Here is an 18,259-nt window from a genome sequence, read left to right as displayed (position 1 = left end):
ATTTCCTTATCATACTGAGCTTCGAGCTTATTGTCTATTTTCCAAGAAAGTAGAAAGGCTATTTCTTAGAATAAAAATGTTTTTTATAATGTGAGCAGTAGATTCAAGCTGTACAGATCGGCTCTTTAATGAAATAGGCAACATTCCAATGGAACTGACAAGCTTTATTTCTATTTGTTGTATTTTCTTTCTCATTACAGATGGACCCGATTCAGAAAGCTGTAATAAATCATACATTCGGGGTTCCTCTTCCTCATCGAAGAAAGCAAATCATATCATGCAACATTTGCCAGTTGAGATTTAATTCCGATGTAAGTTTACCATTTAGTATTCACTGAAAAAAATGTATTATGCTGTTCTAATCTTGCAGAAGAGATTTCTTAAACATTTTTCTCCAATAACTGAGCATGTCAAAATTCAAAGATAACATTTTAACTTCTCATGTCTTTTAAAGTTGGAGTTTATTTTATTATTTTTGGTTGTTTACTATGGAAACATCATACATTAACAATATTTTATACTTGCAGTTTAATGGTATTTTTTTTAGTCTCTCGGGAATACTAAATTTAGGTAATACACTTTCCCTTTGGAGTATAGTCAAATTTAGGACCAACAAGACTTTTAATAAATTATACCTCTGATATAAGATAGGTCCCGACTTATATTTCAAGGCCAACATTTTGCTTTGTAATTTTTTTTATCTGCTTTGGTGGTCCCCAATTCCAGACCAGCCCTTGTGTCCTTAATGATATTTGTGTTAGAGTTCTCAAGTTATTACCCAAGAAGTATTAGCATTTTAATAGGGAGTCTGAAAGACCTCAAAGCACTCAACCCCCTGATGAATAAAACTTAAGTGGAGAACATGACAGAAAGGAGACATTTGTGGACCTGACCAGTGCTTTGCAAATTATCCACAGAGTTATTCATATCTTCCATACCTTTTCTAAGGATCAGAAAGTCTCTGGATTCATCACAGTGAAGCTCATTTTGGCTTATGGCCAATGTGAAAAACACTGCCTGCCTTCCCCAACCTCCTCTGGTGTGGAGTTGTCCTGAGAGGTACAGAAAAAAGAAGGAGTGTTGGTTTGGAAGGTCTAGGAATTGAATACCTGTTGGTACTCTAGGTAAACAGAGGACCCCATCCTGTCAAAGTGACTCCTCCTCCGAGGTGCCATTATCTTGCCCTACGTGGATGTGCAGTGTGGAGATGACCAAAATGATCTGGATTCTGGAGAATGTTAGGCCTTCCAATATTTAATCTTTCTAGGCAAGTAAATCTTTTAGGTGCTCTGGTAATGAGAAGATCATGTGAGATAATCATGCACAGAAAACAGATGTGACAGAAATAAAGTGTCTTTTTCTTCTGTGAGAACATCTCATGTTGTATAAGGATTGCTACTGTCTTATGAACTCATACCTACTAGTACAGTCATCAGTTTTATAACATTTCTTCTGTTGGCTTAAAAAAAAGTAGGTTGCCTGCATAGCACCTAAATGGTATTTGTTGATATAAAAAAAAAAAGAATACACTAAACATATGGCATTTTACTTAAAGAGAGGTTTTTGGTTTTTTGTTTTGTTTTTGTTTTTGGTTTTTAAACACCAAGTGCTTTGATTTGATTTGAATTTTAAGAAATTTGCCACAGTTTAATTTATTAACAAAAAATCTTTTCAACTGATAAATGTCATATGATAATCTCTTTCAGTAAAAAAAAGAAGAGTCCTCTTGACCTGTACATTAGAGTTCTGAATTCAATAGTTTCAATTTTGATCATTTCTAAACATTTATTGAACAATCATATATTCTGTAATTGCTGTGTTAAGTGGCTCTTTCTTGCTTTCTTTCCTTTTTAAATCGTATTGATATTTCACTTTGGAACTGATCAGATAATGATGCAAAAGTCTCCCAGGAGCCATGCAGTCAGCTTCTTACATCTAATGGGGGCTATTTCAATATCTCCTCCTGCCAACAATTCAGTGTCAATATTTTCCTCTGTGTTAAGTAAACTTCTTCTAAACTGGGAATCAGAAAGAGACTTCAAGCTCATTGCACCCAATCTCCCACTAAATTTAAGAAAACCATCTGCCACATCTAGGCTAGGTCCTTGGTTGGTGATCTTCAGCTATGGATCACTCACCACTTCAAGAAAATTGTTCCTTTTTTTTTTTTTTTTTGAGTGTTTCTAATCCTGTTGATGGATATCAAAGTCATGTTTAAAGTCTTTAGAATTATTACCCGCTATGCATTAACATTAACATAAAGAACATTTACGTCTTTTATAAAATGTAATCTTGTTTTATTTCCTTGATAAGAGAGAATAGCAATTTATTTTGCCTAATGAAGTTTCAAGTTGATATAGAAATCAATATGTATTTACCGGGGACAGTTGCTTCTCATTCTCACAATTTTGCTTTCAGGTGTGTCGGGCATGTGGTACATGGAAAGTGGCCAAGGTATTTGGAAAATGTAGACTAATTCGTCTGGGTCATAATTACACAATTGCAGACTTGACCATTCAATAGATGGTTACTGTATTAATCTTCGATTGCTGCTGTAATAAATCATGGCAAATTTAGTGGTTTAAAACAACATAAATGTATTATGGTCTGGAGGTGAGAAGTCAGAAATGGGTCTCCCTGGGCTAAAATCACGTTGTTGGCAGGGTTATGTTCCTTCTGGAGGCTCCAGCAGAGAATTCAGTTTCTTGCCTTTCTTGTCCACCTTCTAGAGGCAACTCTTTTGCTCATGACTCCTTTCCATCTTTAAAGCAAGCAGTGGTCAGTTGAATCCGTCTCACATTGAATGACTATGACCCTCACTTTTCTGCCTCCCTCTTCCACATTTAAGGACCCTTATGATTACAATGAATTCTTCTGGATGATCCAGAATAATTTCTCTACTTTAAAATCTGCTGATTAGCAACCTAATTCCGTCTGCTAACTTAATCCCCCTTTGTCATATAATGTAACACATTCATAGTTTCCAGGAATTAGGTCTTAAATATCATTATTCTGCCTGGCACAGATACTCATTTGGATGTTTGGCTTAGATTTGAACTGAATTTTATGACCACTTGAATTTATCAGATAATTACCCAGTATAGCTTCATTGCTCTATATAAACTGGACACTTGTGAATTCATTGCTTTTTTATCTTGAACCTTAAATGTAAATTCACTATGCAATGCTAACTTTTAAAATTGCAGTTTAAAAAAAATGGGAAAACTCAATGTTATTAAATTTATAAATGACATAGCAACATTTTACCTATGATTTACAAACAAAATATGATTATTATAAAGTTGAAGTACAGGAGCAGAAACTCCTTTAGAGACTTAAAAAATGTCTTGTAGCATTATTATGTCAATAAGGGGAACTAATATTCTGGAAATATGAGATTTGTTTACTATTGACTGGTCATGTCCACAAATATTACTTTTATAAAATATTTAATAGTGAGTGCCAAGATCAATTGGATTTATCATCCATTCACCCACATATAAGAAAATAATCTACATTAAGAGAAAATACAAATATTTTCTAGATAGGTACGTATAGATATATCTCATATTTGACCATTTTAAACCCAAGAAAAGGCTTTTTAATCCCAATAAAACTACATCTGCTCCTTCCAGGTATATCTGGAATTTATCTTCCTGTTTCCATTCTTAAACCTAGAATTATTTTGGAAAAGTAACCCTATAATTCACTTGTATGCTTGGTTGCATCCTCAATCACATAGGAAAGTATTTTTGCCTTATGAACCTTTTTATATTTCAAAGCTTCTTCCCCTTCCAATGAAAATAATAGCTTGTAGTTCTTTTCATCTTTGCATCATGAAAATTCAATTTCCTTTCCCTCTATGCTTTTATTTATTTTTTAACCCTTCATTTTATAATCTGTGTGGTTTGGTGTTATGTAATACCTGTTTCCTGTACAGTACATTTTCTATTTTTGGCCCCACAGAAATCTTTTTTAATGGCATATTATACTATATGCACTTTAAATGAGATTGCTTTCTCCTAGTATAGGTTTTTTCTTTGAAAAAAAAAAACAAAACTTTTCTCAACATTTACATGAAACACATGTAAGGGTTATGCAAAAAGTTCCCAAATAAAGACCAAAAGGTTATAATTTGTCCAGTTATTTTATCAGCATCTTAAAACAAGCATATATTACCATTGGCCTGAGCAAGTTATTAAGTGTACCTTTGAAAGACAATTTATAGCAGGACCAGCATGGATGTAAGGTTATTAAGTGAAGTATCAAATGATTACTTGATGACTATTTATAGAGTGGAAAGTAAGATCTCAGGCCCCAAACCAAAGAATCATTAAGCTGTAGCATCTAAGAGTCACTCTGGTTAGCCTAACAATAGTATTTCATAATATGTTAGAGACAGAAGAAAATTTTTGCTAATTTCCCATGTAGAAACTGAGGAGCAGAAAATATAGGAGACATGCAAGGCCACCTGGCCAGTTACGGGCCACTAGCCACACAGGGTCAGTGTCCAGTCTTGTCATTGTTCCTGCCCCATCTGGTCCAGGCAGAGTAGCAAGTCCATCCAAAGGCTCCAGCCAATCCTACAGTAATGGTGTGGCTGGAGATCTGTGTGCCTGGGGGCTCCTTTCCTTGCAGAACTAACTGGGTGTGTCGGCTGCTGTGGAAAGTCATCTAGAGCCTGGGCCAGACCTTGCCCACCAGTGCTTGCGAGTGCTTTCAAGTGGCATCACCCATATTCAGTCACACGATTTAATCATAAACCTGGTGAAAATTTAAGTACAAATGCAAATCACTGTGTGATAATATAGTAGCAACATGTCTTTATGACTCAGGACTATCCAGCATCATTACTTCAAGGTGCTGTTTTGTAAAGCAGAGGGGAAAAGCACCTCATTAGAAGGTTGTGTTGCTTGGAACCCTAAGACCCCTCCAAAGGGGATCCTTGGGATTATCACCGATACAATTGATACATTTTTCAATGGCATTATAAAATAGAAATCATTATTGTTTTTCTACATTTTAGAACCCGGGAATGTAGTAAAATTAAGCAATATGTCTGAATTTAATTTATATCTGTGTGGTAACTTCTGTAACCGAATGAGACCTTGTAGTGATGAAGTTGCTAAAAGAAACATTTTTTCCTACCGAATTACCAAATTAGATAATTAAACTTTCATAATATCACCATTTAAGGCACATCTTTAAAATATCTAAATCTATATTCTTTGTGGGGGTCGGTATTTAAAGGAAATACTGCTTGGAGGAAGAGAAAAAGAATTAATGGTGGTTGTACTGGAGTTGAAGAACTGTTCTTATTTCTTTCTACTTTTATTCTCCAAATGTCCTTTTTGAGCACACTTAAATATTATAAAATAAAAAGGAATTGTTGCATCTACTATCCTACTATGGCTTTAAAAAAAAACCACATATTTTGTCCTAAATTATAAATTCCAATTTGAAGGCCTCAGTTGTAGTTTTCTAAATATTTCTTGCCTATTTCTGGTAGTGTCTCCTACCTCAAAACATACCCAGGAGAGTTCATAGATATCATTGCCTCATTCAGATTTCAGCATTTTATTGCATATCCTAGGATAAGGGTTAATAAAAATCTATGCATGGGGATGTGCATCTAATCCCAAACGCGAAAACAGCATCCAGGGAAGCTAAGTGTGATGGTAGGAAAATCATTGGATCAGGATTTAGACAACCTCTTGCTTAGATCTGCCACTTTTTTAATTGGCCGTGTGTCCTGGGGCTCTTTGTTGAATTTACAGGTTCCATAATCACCTTATTTAAAATGAATAGCCAGGGGTACCTGGGGGGCTCAGATGGTTGAGCACCTGCCTTCAGCTCAGGTCCTGATCTCTGGGTCCTGGGATCAAGCCCCATGTCCCCATGTCGGGTACCCTGCTCAATGGAGAGTTTGCTTCTCCCTCTCCCTCTGCCTCTTCCTCCCAGCTTGTGTTCACTCTCTTTCTCTCTCTCTCAAATGAATAAATACAATCTTTAAAAAATAAAAAATAAATAAAATGAATAGCCATTCCTTATGCCATGTTGTAAAGATTATAAAACAGAACATGTAAACAATTGGATTATAAACTGTATAGCAAATGAAATGGAAAGGTCATTTTTATGTTACGGGATAAATAATGTGGTTATCATTGTTTTATTTTCGAAATTGAAGTTGGAAAATATCTATCTTTAAGAAAAGTACTTAAAGGGATCTACCCTGTGGCAAGTGACTGTGTTTAGTGTATTTCTGTGTTGATTTGAGGTTCTCACTCCTCATAAATCTTTACCTTTTTAAAAACCGCAGGGTCAACTTGTCCCTGGCAAAGCTGCATTTATTAGAAACTCTCAACTTCTTTCAGTCTGTTGCTGCTGCTGGTAAGTCCCAAAGGATTTTCTGAGGGACCCAGTTAAAAATTAAATTTCAGGCAGCTTTGAAACATCCCTGTCATAAGAGAGTGTCTCTCGTGCGTCTTCAGGACTCACAGAGCTATTTAGAGCTTCGGGCTGCACACTGTGGCCTTCCCACTGGGTGCTTTTTCTTCTTCAAAAGTACTTCTATGACAGCACCATTCAGCTTGTGTGTGAAGAGACATGTCTGGGGCCTGATGAGGTTTAGTTGCACTGTCATGTCACCCTTGTGTGAGGAGCTAGCTCTGGGGCATGTGGTGATGAACTGTAGGTTTGGCTGCTTTTGAAACAAGTGCCTGGGACGACCCTTTTGAAGGGCTTATGCTCTGAGTGTGCATTTGAGCCCCATTTCATCACTCAGCCTCACTACTGTCTACTTCCTGAATAGAGCCTAGAGCTCTGTCAGGAATTCTCAGAAAACAAAACTTGGAACAGAAGGACTAGGCAGGAAATATTGGGTCTGGCTGTTAGAGATTTCAGGAGAAAATGAGCCAGTCAAGAGCACAGGAACCTATTTAAGCGTCGTGCTTCTTTGGCAGGCTTTTAAAAATAAAACTTCAACACTGGGATATTTCGGGACTCTCTGATTCAGGCTTTGATATTCCAGAGTTTCATCTGTGGATGGAATGAAGGGTAAGGGACTGAGAAAAGAGAACTCTTTATAAAAGAATCTATATTTCTCTGGGCTTTTTTTTCTCTATAAACAAAGAGAAACAAAATAATAAAATTCACTCTTCTATCAGATTCTCCTAGACATGGAAAATTTGACCATTTTCTCTAGAAAGAGAAGTTGATTTAACATGTAAATGAGTAGATGTGTTACATAACTTCTGGTAGTCAAAGTGATATTTGTATTTTTATGAACTACTGTGAGCACCTCAGAGAACTGTTGTGTATTAGGACTTAGAGATGTCTAAGAAGTCATTCTGTCCATTTTAGAGAGTGTAGAGTTGGAAAAAACAAAGGTCAGAATATCAGTTGACTTGTCCAAGGTGTCTGAGCTGTTGAAACCGCTGGTAGGGCTGGAAACAGGGCTCTTAAGTCCCAGCACAGTGCTTTTATTTGCCATATCAGGTGAAATGCCCTAAGAGAAATTTATTTTGAGGTTTGCATTGGCATCAGCTGACCGTTCTCAGCTAAGACAATTGGTCACTTAAGTTCTACACACAATACAGAAGTTAATCAAGGTGGATACTCGCATTGCTAAGTTGCTAGAAGTACAGCTTGCTGGAGTGTAGAAGCTGAGATCACAACCTGAGCCAAAATCAAGAGTCGTATGCTTAACTGACTGCACCACCCAGGTGCCCCTCCCTTGCCTTTTTTGTTATATGTCATTATAGTTCATTTAACATTTAATAAACCATCGGTTTTGCCATGGCCCTGGAAACTAGGACAGTAGAGGCATTTGTTCCTGGGCAGAGGAGCAAAGGAATTTAAGTAAAAGGTAATTCCTATTAGCATCTATTCTTTTGTCACTTTGGATTTTGTGGCCCTTTGTATCCTGGCTTTCTGAGCTGTTGCTCTGTGTTGTCTCTTTTGCTGAGTCCTATTATCTGTATTAATTAACTAGAGTCATTGTACCTTTTTCAAGGGTTCACATGACCGGAAGATTATAGATGAAATGAACATACCCATTCATTTTACCTCCTCCACACTACAAGTTTCTTGTGCTGACTAGTTTAAGAGTGGCTATTTGGTTTTATTGCCAGCTTAAGGAGATTGAAATGGTACCAGGCATGCTATAAATTGCACACTGCATTGGGATTATGGTGCTAGAATTTCTTAGATGACATTAGAACCAGAACTTGAGAAAATGGATGTATTCCTTCAGACTCCCTAGATCTCTGTGTAATCTAACTACTGTTTTAGAACACTGTAGGACACCCAACATTCTGGCCCAGATTCACCTTTTTCAAGCCTGCCAAACCTCATTTTAAATGCAAAACACTGCCTCTGGGATCGGTTGTCTCAGTCCAAATCTATGTTTTGATGTTAATTGAATGTGATAGTGGTAAAGGTTGCAGTCATTCGGGGAGTTTACTCCTTGTGAGGCCGGAGCTGAGGAAGGCAAATGGAGGCATGGTGTGCTATGAAAGTTTAATTTTCTGCGTCTGTGTGTGATTTTCAGTAATACTTTGAGAAGCAGAGAGATAACTTTTAAGAATTGCACAGGTAACATTGAATGTATGTGGTTTACTTTCTGTGGACCTAAACGAGCCTTTAAATTCCTTACATAGGAAATCTGTGGAGATCGAGGTATGGCAAATTTATTCTTATCAGGTTTATCGGGGTATCAGATCCGGCTGTACAATTTACACTTTCTCTTAGATGCCTTTATAAATAAGGTTTCAGAAGGTAGTCTCTTAACAGGTTTTTTATCCATTTCCCAAGCAGAGCTTATTTTCTCTGCATCAGCGCACTTGTCATGATAATCAACTTTTTTGTCCCAACCATCAATCATTCGTGATTACAGCTGGGTAGAAGTTCTGTTCTGTTGATCAGCTCATCAGTGCACATGATATTACACCTGGAGGCCAGTACAAATCATCCCTCAATGGGGAAACCGTTTCCCTTCAAGGCTTTTGTCGATGGTTTTATCATTTACATTTGGGTCTCATTGAGTTGTCATGTCTATCTTTAACTCTGCTCTCTTATATGAAATATTCTCCTGAAATAGCTCTCAAGGTTTGGTTGATAATTTGTACCATATTGTTATTATTATCGTGCTTTTGCCTTCTTAATTCAAAAGGGTAGCTTATGATCTATTGTTTCCTTATTTTCATATCAACTTTTTCTCATTCTTAATGCAGTTATTGTAGAAATTAAAATCATATGAATTATAATTCAATGAATATTCAGTACTTCTGTAAAAAAACAGTTTAGTATATGTTTTAGTAGAATGTTTGCAAGTCTAATTTTGTTGATTTTTAATGATTTCCTCAGGTTTTTTTGTTTTATGTTTTGGCTTGTGCTAGGGAATATTTATCTTTAATTTTTATCTTATTTTAAGTAACGCTAAGTAGCTATCTTCATGTTTTAAAAAGACATTGAGAAGTAAATGTTTTAAGATCAATTGTCCAAAGTCAGCATTATTCTTAGCTGTGTCTGTAATATATGTTATAAGCAGTAAAATTATTTCTTATCTCTCTAAGCCAACTCATATTTCTTAAAACAGGAGCATTTTCAGAGCAGTACTAGGGCAATGATAAAACATTATCATGATGAAATATTTATTGATTTCATAAAGTATTTAAAATAAATATATGATTAAATAAACATTTAATATGTCCTTTGTGTATGCCACAAAGATACTTTCTCTCTTTGTTGCATTTTGTTGTATTTTATTACTTTATAAAATCCAGAACAGTAATTTAGAGAAGAATAAAAGATATTTTAACATTTAGAGTGCAAAGCATAAAGAAAACTGAATGTAATATGAAATTACAAAATAATGTGGATTTGATTGGGATTCCTGCCTTTCAGTTAAAAAGGATTAATAAGAAAAGCCTGAAATTTCTTCTATGGCTGGACTTCCTATGATGATGATTTATTTCTATTTTTGAGTGAAAGAGGACAACAAGGAGAGACTGCTGTTTTCATTTGATACCAACATTTAGACATTATTAGTTCTTACTTTAATCCATGAAACAAAACAAGGGCAAACAGCATCAATTAACAAGAAAGTGATCCATGTAGAAACATAAACCGCACAACACTAAATGGGATTTGGTTTTGAAAGGCTGAGCTAGACAGTTCAAACTGGTTCACTGATAGATCTGTGGTCTTGACTCTCTTACCAGGATAGGAGCTGATCACTTTGGGCAAGAGATGCTTTGTCATTATGCAGGTTTGACAATTAACAAGAATATTTGCACCCACTCTTGTGGTTCCTCATTAGCAGTCAGCAGACTGGATCTTGTAATGAAGAGTAGGTCAAAATAGTTCATCTCTTCTTAGCCCAGAGACACTAGACAAATAGTTTGCCACAAGGAACTTGTCCTCTTAGCCTGCCATATGATTTTTATACTTTTAAACAGTAGCCACAGTGTATAACCTAATGACGAACTTTGAACATGAGCCCCACATAAGTGGCCATGTTTATATATTCGTAAAACAGATTGGCTGAAAAATTTATTACAGTTTATTGGAGACTGATATGAAGTGACAGACCTTTATTTTGAATAACTCAAGGAGAGGTTTCTTTCCTTTTTTCCCAATGTTTCCCCTGTGGAGATGTTTAGTTACATTGTAGTTCTTTAGCACATTCCATGTTGGCAGAAAATTTAATGCAGATTTTGGAAAGTGAGACATTTGTGGTGGGATCCAATTACGAAAATTCTACCGTGTCATCTCCTCTAATTGGAAACACACTGTCAATCTTTACATTAAAAAAAAAAAAAAATGCTGAGAATTAAAACCTCAGTGGAAAACAGAGATTCCACCAAAGGTATTTCCACCAAAGGTACAAAAACCAAGGGGAGTGGCGTTTTTTGTTGTTTTTAAACAAACTCTTAGGCTACTGAAGAGTCTTGAAAGAGTAGATGCTAACATAGTTCTATCGCATGAAGAGATGAATTCTAGTTTATGGAAGAATGACTTCAGTATCTGGAGGTTGAGGAGGGGAATAAGTTAACTCTATAGATTTCAAGATGGCATCCATATTTATTTCTTCAGCTGAAATCTCTTCCTCAACTTCGTATTTGAGTATCAATGGCTTACTTAGTATCATCACTTGGTTAGCAAATAGATACCTCAAATCTAAAATCTTCAAACTATAGGCCATGGCTCATTCCCTAAACCTGCCTCATAAACAGCATTTCTCTGATAATGGCAGCTCCATGTTTCTGATTCATCTGGTAAAAATATTGGAATTATCTTTTCTTACTATCTCACACCCTATGTTTAATACTACACAAATTATGTTAGTTCTACCTCCAAAATATATCTAGAATCTGATCATTCTCCACCACGTTCACACTACCTCACTGGTCCAAGCCACCATCCATCATCTCTTATTTAAATTATTATAAACATCCTCTTAACTATTCTTGCTGCTTCTACTCCTTTTACTCAACATTTTAAAAATGTAAGTTCAGACCAGATGGCTTTTCTGTTTAAAACCCTCCAATGTGGTACGTTTCACTTAGATTAGAAGGCAGAATCCTTAGAATGGCTATACAGCCCTATGAAATGTGGCCTTCAGGGGCCTTTGTGACCTCATCTCCTCCCATCACCCCCTCACTTGCCCCTCTGCGGCCACAGTGGCCTCTTTTGCAGAGCCAGGACTAGGGTAAGGCAAGTGAGGCACTCAGGTGCAAAATGTAAGGGTTGCTAAAAAACTGACCAATCAGAACAAATATTAAATGCAATAGTAAAAAGTTAAAAATGGCGAACTGTGGCCCATTGGCTGGTCACCTGCTTTTGTAGATAAAGTTTTACTGGAAAAAGGCAAATGAGGCAGGGATATATAAGCACAGGGTCAGATTTAAAAGTTTGATATTTTGTCTACCATGGATTTTTTTGCACTGATTTTAATTTTTTTTTAAATATTGCATGAAAATATTATTCATTTCAATCATGGAGTTTTTTTAGTATCCCCTTAAATTTTTCTCCTGAGGCAAGTACTTCACTTACCTCAACCTAGTTCCAACCCTGCCCTTACTATATCTTGAATACACCAGGCTCATTCCTACCTCTAGGTCTTTGCATGGACTCTCTCTCTGCCTGGAATTCTCTTTCCTCAGATTTCTACATTTTTTTTTTCAAACTTTATTCAAATTTTACCACCTCATGATGCAACCACTGTGTTTAGGATTTCAACCCCTGTCATTCCTACTCTCCTTACCTGATGGTTTTTCCCCTAAGAACTAATTACATCCTAATATACTTCATTGTTTACTTATTTATTATGTTTATTGTCCACTGCCAATTTGAATGTAAGCTCTATTGGGGCAAAGATCGTTTGCGTGTTGGTCCACTGTTTTATCAAGTAATTAGAGCAGTGCTTGATATATAGTGCTTAATAAATATTTATTGAGTGTGTAAGTTAATGGCTAAATGAATATCATGGTGCTTACCTGGGATATGTATGTGTGTGTGTGTGTATATGTGTGTGTATATATATGTATATATCTTGAAGCTTCACTTCACCCAAGGTTTATAACATGTAAGACTTCCCCCAATTTGTCTTCCTCTTCTTTCATACTCAAACCGGAAAAGCCCACACCCCATGATAAGGAATGGAGACATTCTTAGGAGAGATGGAAGAAACTCCCTTTGCCCTAGTTCACCCTTAGTGAACGAATATGGTTTTCCTCCTGTGAGCTTGCTTCATACCCTGACTTCAAAGTATTTGGTCTGTCAGTGTACATTAGATGGTTTTTCTTGGTATCGTAATACCAAACACATTGGTAGGCTCTTCCATCATGTACTGCATCAACAAATAAGATGAATACCCAATGATGTAAATATCCAAATGTCCATTAGGGCAATAGTAAATGGAAAAGAAAGGCACTGCATTTCCAGATGAGTTGTCAGTGTTTTATCCCCAGGAAGATTTAGGATGATCAAGGGCTCTGGCTGCATCTAATCTTAGAGAACATAAGGAGGTATTAAACTTGAATAGATCCAGTGCCAGCTCCCTGTGTGATTATGGTGAATTCGTGGTGTTTTCCTAATCCCAACTGAAGCCCCACCTTCTCTACCACAGACTCATGTTTATCAGTCATATAGACAGCTGTGTGTCTGAGAAAACTAAGGGGTGACAAGCAATGGTGTGTGGTCAGGAAAAAGCAAGATCACAAATAGGCATGATGAGTAGCACCATTTCATTTTGTTTCCTCTGTGCATGTTGGCTCATGTGGAACAGTAAGCATACGTCGAGGTGACTAGTTAGAGGTACATCATGGGTTAAGAGAGTTTCCAGTCTAATATTCAAAGTCAAATCACTTAGACTCACTTAGACTACCAACTTTTCTCCGCTGTATACAAAGCCAAGCTGAAAGAATAACAATAAAAACCCAAAGTGGATGTATCTTCCCTTTTCTAATTCCTTACCTATTAGAGCAATTTCCCTTTATTCTTATTCTAATAATTCTTTGAATTGATTTGCAGTTACACAATAATCATTCTCCATGCCTAACAAAACAGGAACAGATCGAGACATACATTTTTCAGTTGCATTAACTCTGACGGTTGCCATAGATGAGATCTTCATAGATATGGCACAAGCCCAGGTTCCTCTGATAATTCAGTAGAATACTAAGAAACTTCCTAATAACCAGGAGTGAATATTTTCTAAGATTTTGTTCAACTGAAAAGATGAGGATCGAAGCTGTGGAATGATTCGGTGAACTCTTAGGTATTAGGTGTTCTAGAGGGGCACTGTTCACTGGCAGTTAAGTGAACAACAACAACAACAAAAGACTATCAACTTTATTTGATAATTCATACCTACAGTAACAGGATTCTTCAGAGGCAGAGGCAGTGATGGGTGCTGACCTTCCTCCTTTCTTGACATGGCAAAAAACTCTAGGCGAATTGTTAACATCCCCACTGCCTTGTTCTTTAGATGACTTAGCCTAAAATCAAGGAGTCCTAGATACTAAGAAGACATTATCTGAAAGTTAGTCTACACATGTGTCTTCTGATCTCAATTTTATTTATGTAGAAAAGAGAGTTGAGGCAGATCAAAACACCTGGACCCTCCACATGGGGCTCTAATTCCCCCTATAGAGGCAGTTGCTCAAAAGAAAACAAATAAACATAAACGGCAGCTAAATCTTTCTCTTTCTATAATACTAGAAGGCACAGGGGTGTCTTTCATGAACTATTGCTTCAAAAACCATCCATCACTGCAACAGTTTTCCCATAGATTAAGGACTAGATTTGCATTCTAAATTAGTTCTTCCAACAGCTGCTGTAAGATAACTTGGCTGTAAGTTAAGAGTTTGTGTTTGATCATCTGCCAATGAAGATCATAAAATTCAGCTTGGCAACAGAACTTAGGAAAAGAGGTCTCCTCAGCCCAGCTGTGCTTATCCAAGTGAGTGGTGGGGGTAGAAGCACCAGCTCTCTCCTTCTCTGGTCAGAATGTGAGTGATTTGCTGCTGAGGGAGGTTGAGCTTAGTTCCAGTTCCTTTGTGTCAGAGAGCTGAACCACCTTTTGTTGGAGTTTGGAGAGGGGCGGAGGAGGGAGGATTATATTAAGCCTGCTATAGTAAACATTCTAGAGTGTTGACACGGCAATCTGTTCAAATCTTTGGATGATCCCTTGATAAATCACCAAGACCATCACTTTAGCTTTGCACCTAGTCCACACAATGCAAGTTCAGATGAGAAAGGAGTTATTTTCCAGGTTACTATTTGCTCCAGATTCATGAAATGGAAAGACTAAGGGACTTGGATCAGGCTAATCCTGTTTTAGCACGTATTCCTTGTGTGATTTTGAGCAAGTTTGTTTAACTTCCACGAATCTCAGATTCTCACGTGTGCAATGAAGGGGATAACACTATCATGCAAAGATGTCTCGGAGGTTTAAAGGAAGTATTGTAAGCAAAGCAGTAGATTCACAGCAGGTATTTAGAGTTAATTTTCTTTCCTTCTTCTATTCGGTATTGGCATAAAATGTGGTCGTGTTTTTCATACTCGGTGTCATTCCAAAGTCACAAACTACGTGTCTGTGACAAGGATTGCTAGATGTCCGATTCCTCCTTTATCTTTCTTCATCAATTAGATAATCGTATGTTCTTTGGGCTCTGCAGATGTATTCTACCTTTTTGGCCATTCTTCCTTCCAATAAAGTTTGAACATGCATAGTCACTAAGTTATTTTTTTAAATATAGGTAGATGGTAGAAATTAATTCTAGGAGCAATTTATAGCTTGACTCAGTAACTGACAGGTTGATTCTGGGTTTTCTCTTTCTCACTTTCTAATCCTAAGCCACAAGAGCTTGTATAATAAATGCAGGTTTGACCTAACATTTTTCAAAAATGATATCCAGCAAACTGCTGTTCAGGTATGAGACAGTTGGCATTTTGCATCATATAGATGGATAATAGAGGCACAGCTATAGTCATAAATAAGTTTATATGCCATTGACAGATCCGTGAAAGGTTTGCTGCTGTAGGATTTAGCAGAAGATGACTGGAGTTCAAATGCTTAGTGCACCAAATTGTTCCTCAAAGAGAACTGGCCTTTATTTCCAGGTACGAGACTGTGTGTGTGTGTGTGTGTGTGTGTGTGTGTGTGTGTGGTGGGAGCGGGGGGTACCCAGGCATTTTCCAACTGATAAGTAATTGCTTGGTACTTGTGGTTTTCTAAGTAGGGAAAAGTTTCTTATGTCAGCAATTCATGCGACAGGCCAGTGATGAAGTGACTTCCTCTGCTCATATTAAATGGCGAAGTGCTTATTTCCCAGTCCATTGGGAAGATTTAGAGCTGCAGTCTACAGGGCGAGGGCCACCTGTTCTTCCACTCACCAGAGGTTTGGTACTACATCAGTAACTTCAGGGACCTGTGATGGCTTGTGGCCTTGTTTGTCACCATCGCTTTATGCATAACTCGTCAGTTGATGGCAGTGATTATATCCGTCTTCACGGAATACAGACTCAGGGTCTGAATCACAGGATCTGTAACCCTTGGAGTGCGGGACCCCGTGTGAGGCAGTTGCACAGACTCCAACATCAGAGGTTAGTGATATTTTGGAGTGTCTCATAATGAATTTTAGGGGCTATTTTCCTTTGTACAAGGTTTTGATTTACTACCTTACATGTGTTTTTGAATAACAGCACCTAAACCATTTCTGGCCATCATGGGCATTCAGTAACTGTTGAATAAACTCAGTATGTGCTGGAACGAATTGGTGAAAGAAAAACAGAAATGCGAAGAAGAGCATGATGCCGGAAGTTGCTGCGTATGTTTCAATTTGGAATATTTACTCAGAATATTATATTGTGTACAACAGACAGTTACAGACTTCTGTGCAAATGCTGCCTGCACTTGTTTCAAATATGGAGTACAGATGATTTCATTTTAAAAGTATTTTCCGTTAGGCTTGACAATTTATATCGGAGCTATAGCCAGAAGGAAGTCAGAATGTTCCATTTTTAAGAATATTTTAAAATCTAATTATCAGAAATCTATATTTAGTTAAATACGATGTTGAAGAGAGGGAAACTTTTGCAGCGTGTACTATTCATCACTGTGTTCTCCTTCCCACATACATCTTCTCATGCACCCCCTCCCTCCTGCTGACATTAGAACGGGCATGTGAAATTGCTGATTTTATAGGTCCAAAATTTTTCACGTGCTGGCAATTTAATATGATTCATACGTATGTGCATGCAAATACATTTTGGTTATTCTAACGGCAGTCTAATGTGAGAGAAGCACACTTCATCTGAAAGCGAATTGCTCTTTTTGCTGTTTTTTTTTTTTAATGGCAATCTAGAAATCTCCTAAAAGCCTCATAACCTGCACCATGATTGGTCTATGTGTCATAATAATAATGGTGTCCTGAGCACTAATAGGTGTAACTATCATGTATTGAGCATTTAGTGTTTTTAAATTCACTGACTCCTTTAATCCTTATGATAATGCCAAGCTCACCAAGGACAGGGACTGAGTCTCTCTCTCTTTCTCTCTCTTTTTTTTCCACCACCACAGCCCTAGTATCTAGCCCAGAGTTTAGTACATGATGTGGGTTATAGCAACATTTGAAAGAAGCATGAATGAACAGGTAATTATGGATTGTTACTTCTACTTTGCCAATGAGAAAATTGAGCTTTATTTATTTATTTTTTATTTATTTGAGAGAAAGCACAAGCCGGAGGTGGGAGTGAGGGGGAAGGCAGAGGGAGAGGGGGAAGCAGACTCCCCACTGAGCAGGGAGCCCAACAAGGACTTGGGGCTCAATCCCAAGACCCCAGGATCATGACCTGAGCCGAAGGCAGAGGTTTAACCAACTGAGCCACCCAGGCACCCCGAGAAACTTGAGCTTTAAAAAGGCTGCATAAATTCCCTGTACCAGCAAGCAGTGGGGCTAAGATTGGAACCAGGTCTTCTGAACACAGAATCCACACATTTCATTAAATACTGTGCTTTCCTGTAGTCACCACAAAAAGCCGCCCTGTTTTCTTGAGAGGTCTTGGGAAAATGTGACACGGATCTGAATTATAGAGCAAATGAGAGAGGGGAGTTGAAACTAAGTGTGCCGGTCATCAAGCTGGCATTTAATGAAAAACAAAGGACAATTCTGATGGTTACCAGAAGGGAGGCAGTTGGGGGGGGCGGTGAAATAGACAATGGAGATTAAGGAGGGCACTTGTGATGAGCACAGAGCGATGTGTGGAAGTGGTGAATCACTATATTGTGCACCTGAAACTAATATAACATCGTATGATTAACTGGAAGTAAAATAGAAACTTAAAATAAAATAATAAAGTTATGAGAAGAAACATTAAAAAATAAAAATAAATATAAAATAAATTAATAATAAGTAAATAAATAAAAAATAAAAATGAACAACAACAAAAACACTTTATTTTCCCACCCAAAGTTAAAAGAAAAACAATAAACCGAGAATGTGTCTTTTCGAGTAATTTTAACAAGAATTAAAATATTTGAGGGAGAAAAAGGAATATTCCCAAAACACTATATAGCTTGCTCCCTATTTCTTTGAAATGTACCATGATGGCGGCATATACTGTTTTAACCACAAGGTACCTTTTGAGTCCTAAGGGTCCCAAAGAAAGTTCCCACTAAACATTGAAAAGGGGTTGAACTGGCATCAAAAAATTGGGGATCGTTTTCCCGCCTCTTTCCAGGAGCAAGCAG

General features: G+C 37.2%; 1 protein-coding gene across 5 annotated transcripts in view; it reads left to right on the top strand.

The window, feature by feature from the left end:
* ZNF385D (zinc finger protein 385D) overlaps positions 1–18,259 on the top strand; it is an 886,773-nt gene that overhangs the window by 778,676 nt on the left and 89,838 nt on the right. For all 5 annotated transcript variants that reach the window (XM_032408786.1, XM_032408787.1, XM_032408790.1 and 2 more), the window contains one exon: positions 201–311. In XM_032408786.1, coding sequence (XP_032264677.1) covers positions 201–311 — 111 coding nt within the window. The remainder of the gene's footprint in view (positions 1–200; positions 312–18,259) is intronic.

Source organism: Phoca vitulina, unplaced genomic scaffold, assembly GCF_004348235.1.
Source record: "Phoca vitulina isolate PV1807 unplaced genomic scaffold, GSC_HSeal_1.0 scaffold10, whole genome shotgun sequence".
In the NCBI taxonomy this organism is placed as follows: domain Eukaryota; kingdom Metazoa; phylum Chordata; class Mammalia; order Carnivora; family Phocidae; genus Phoca; species Phoca vitulina.
This window is presented reverse-complemented; position numbering and strand designations above follow the sequence as displayed.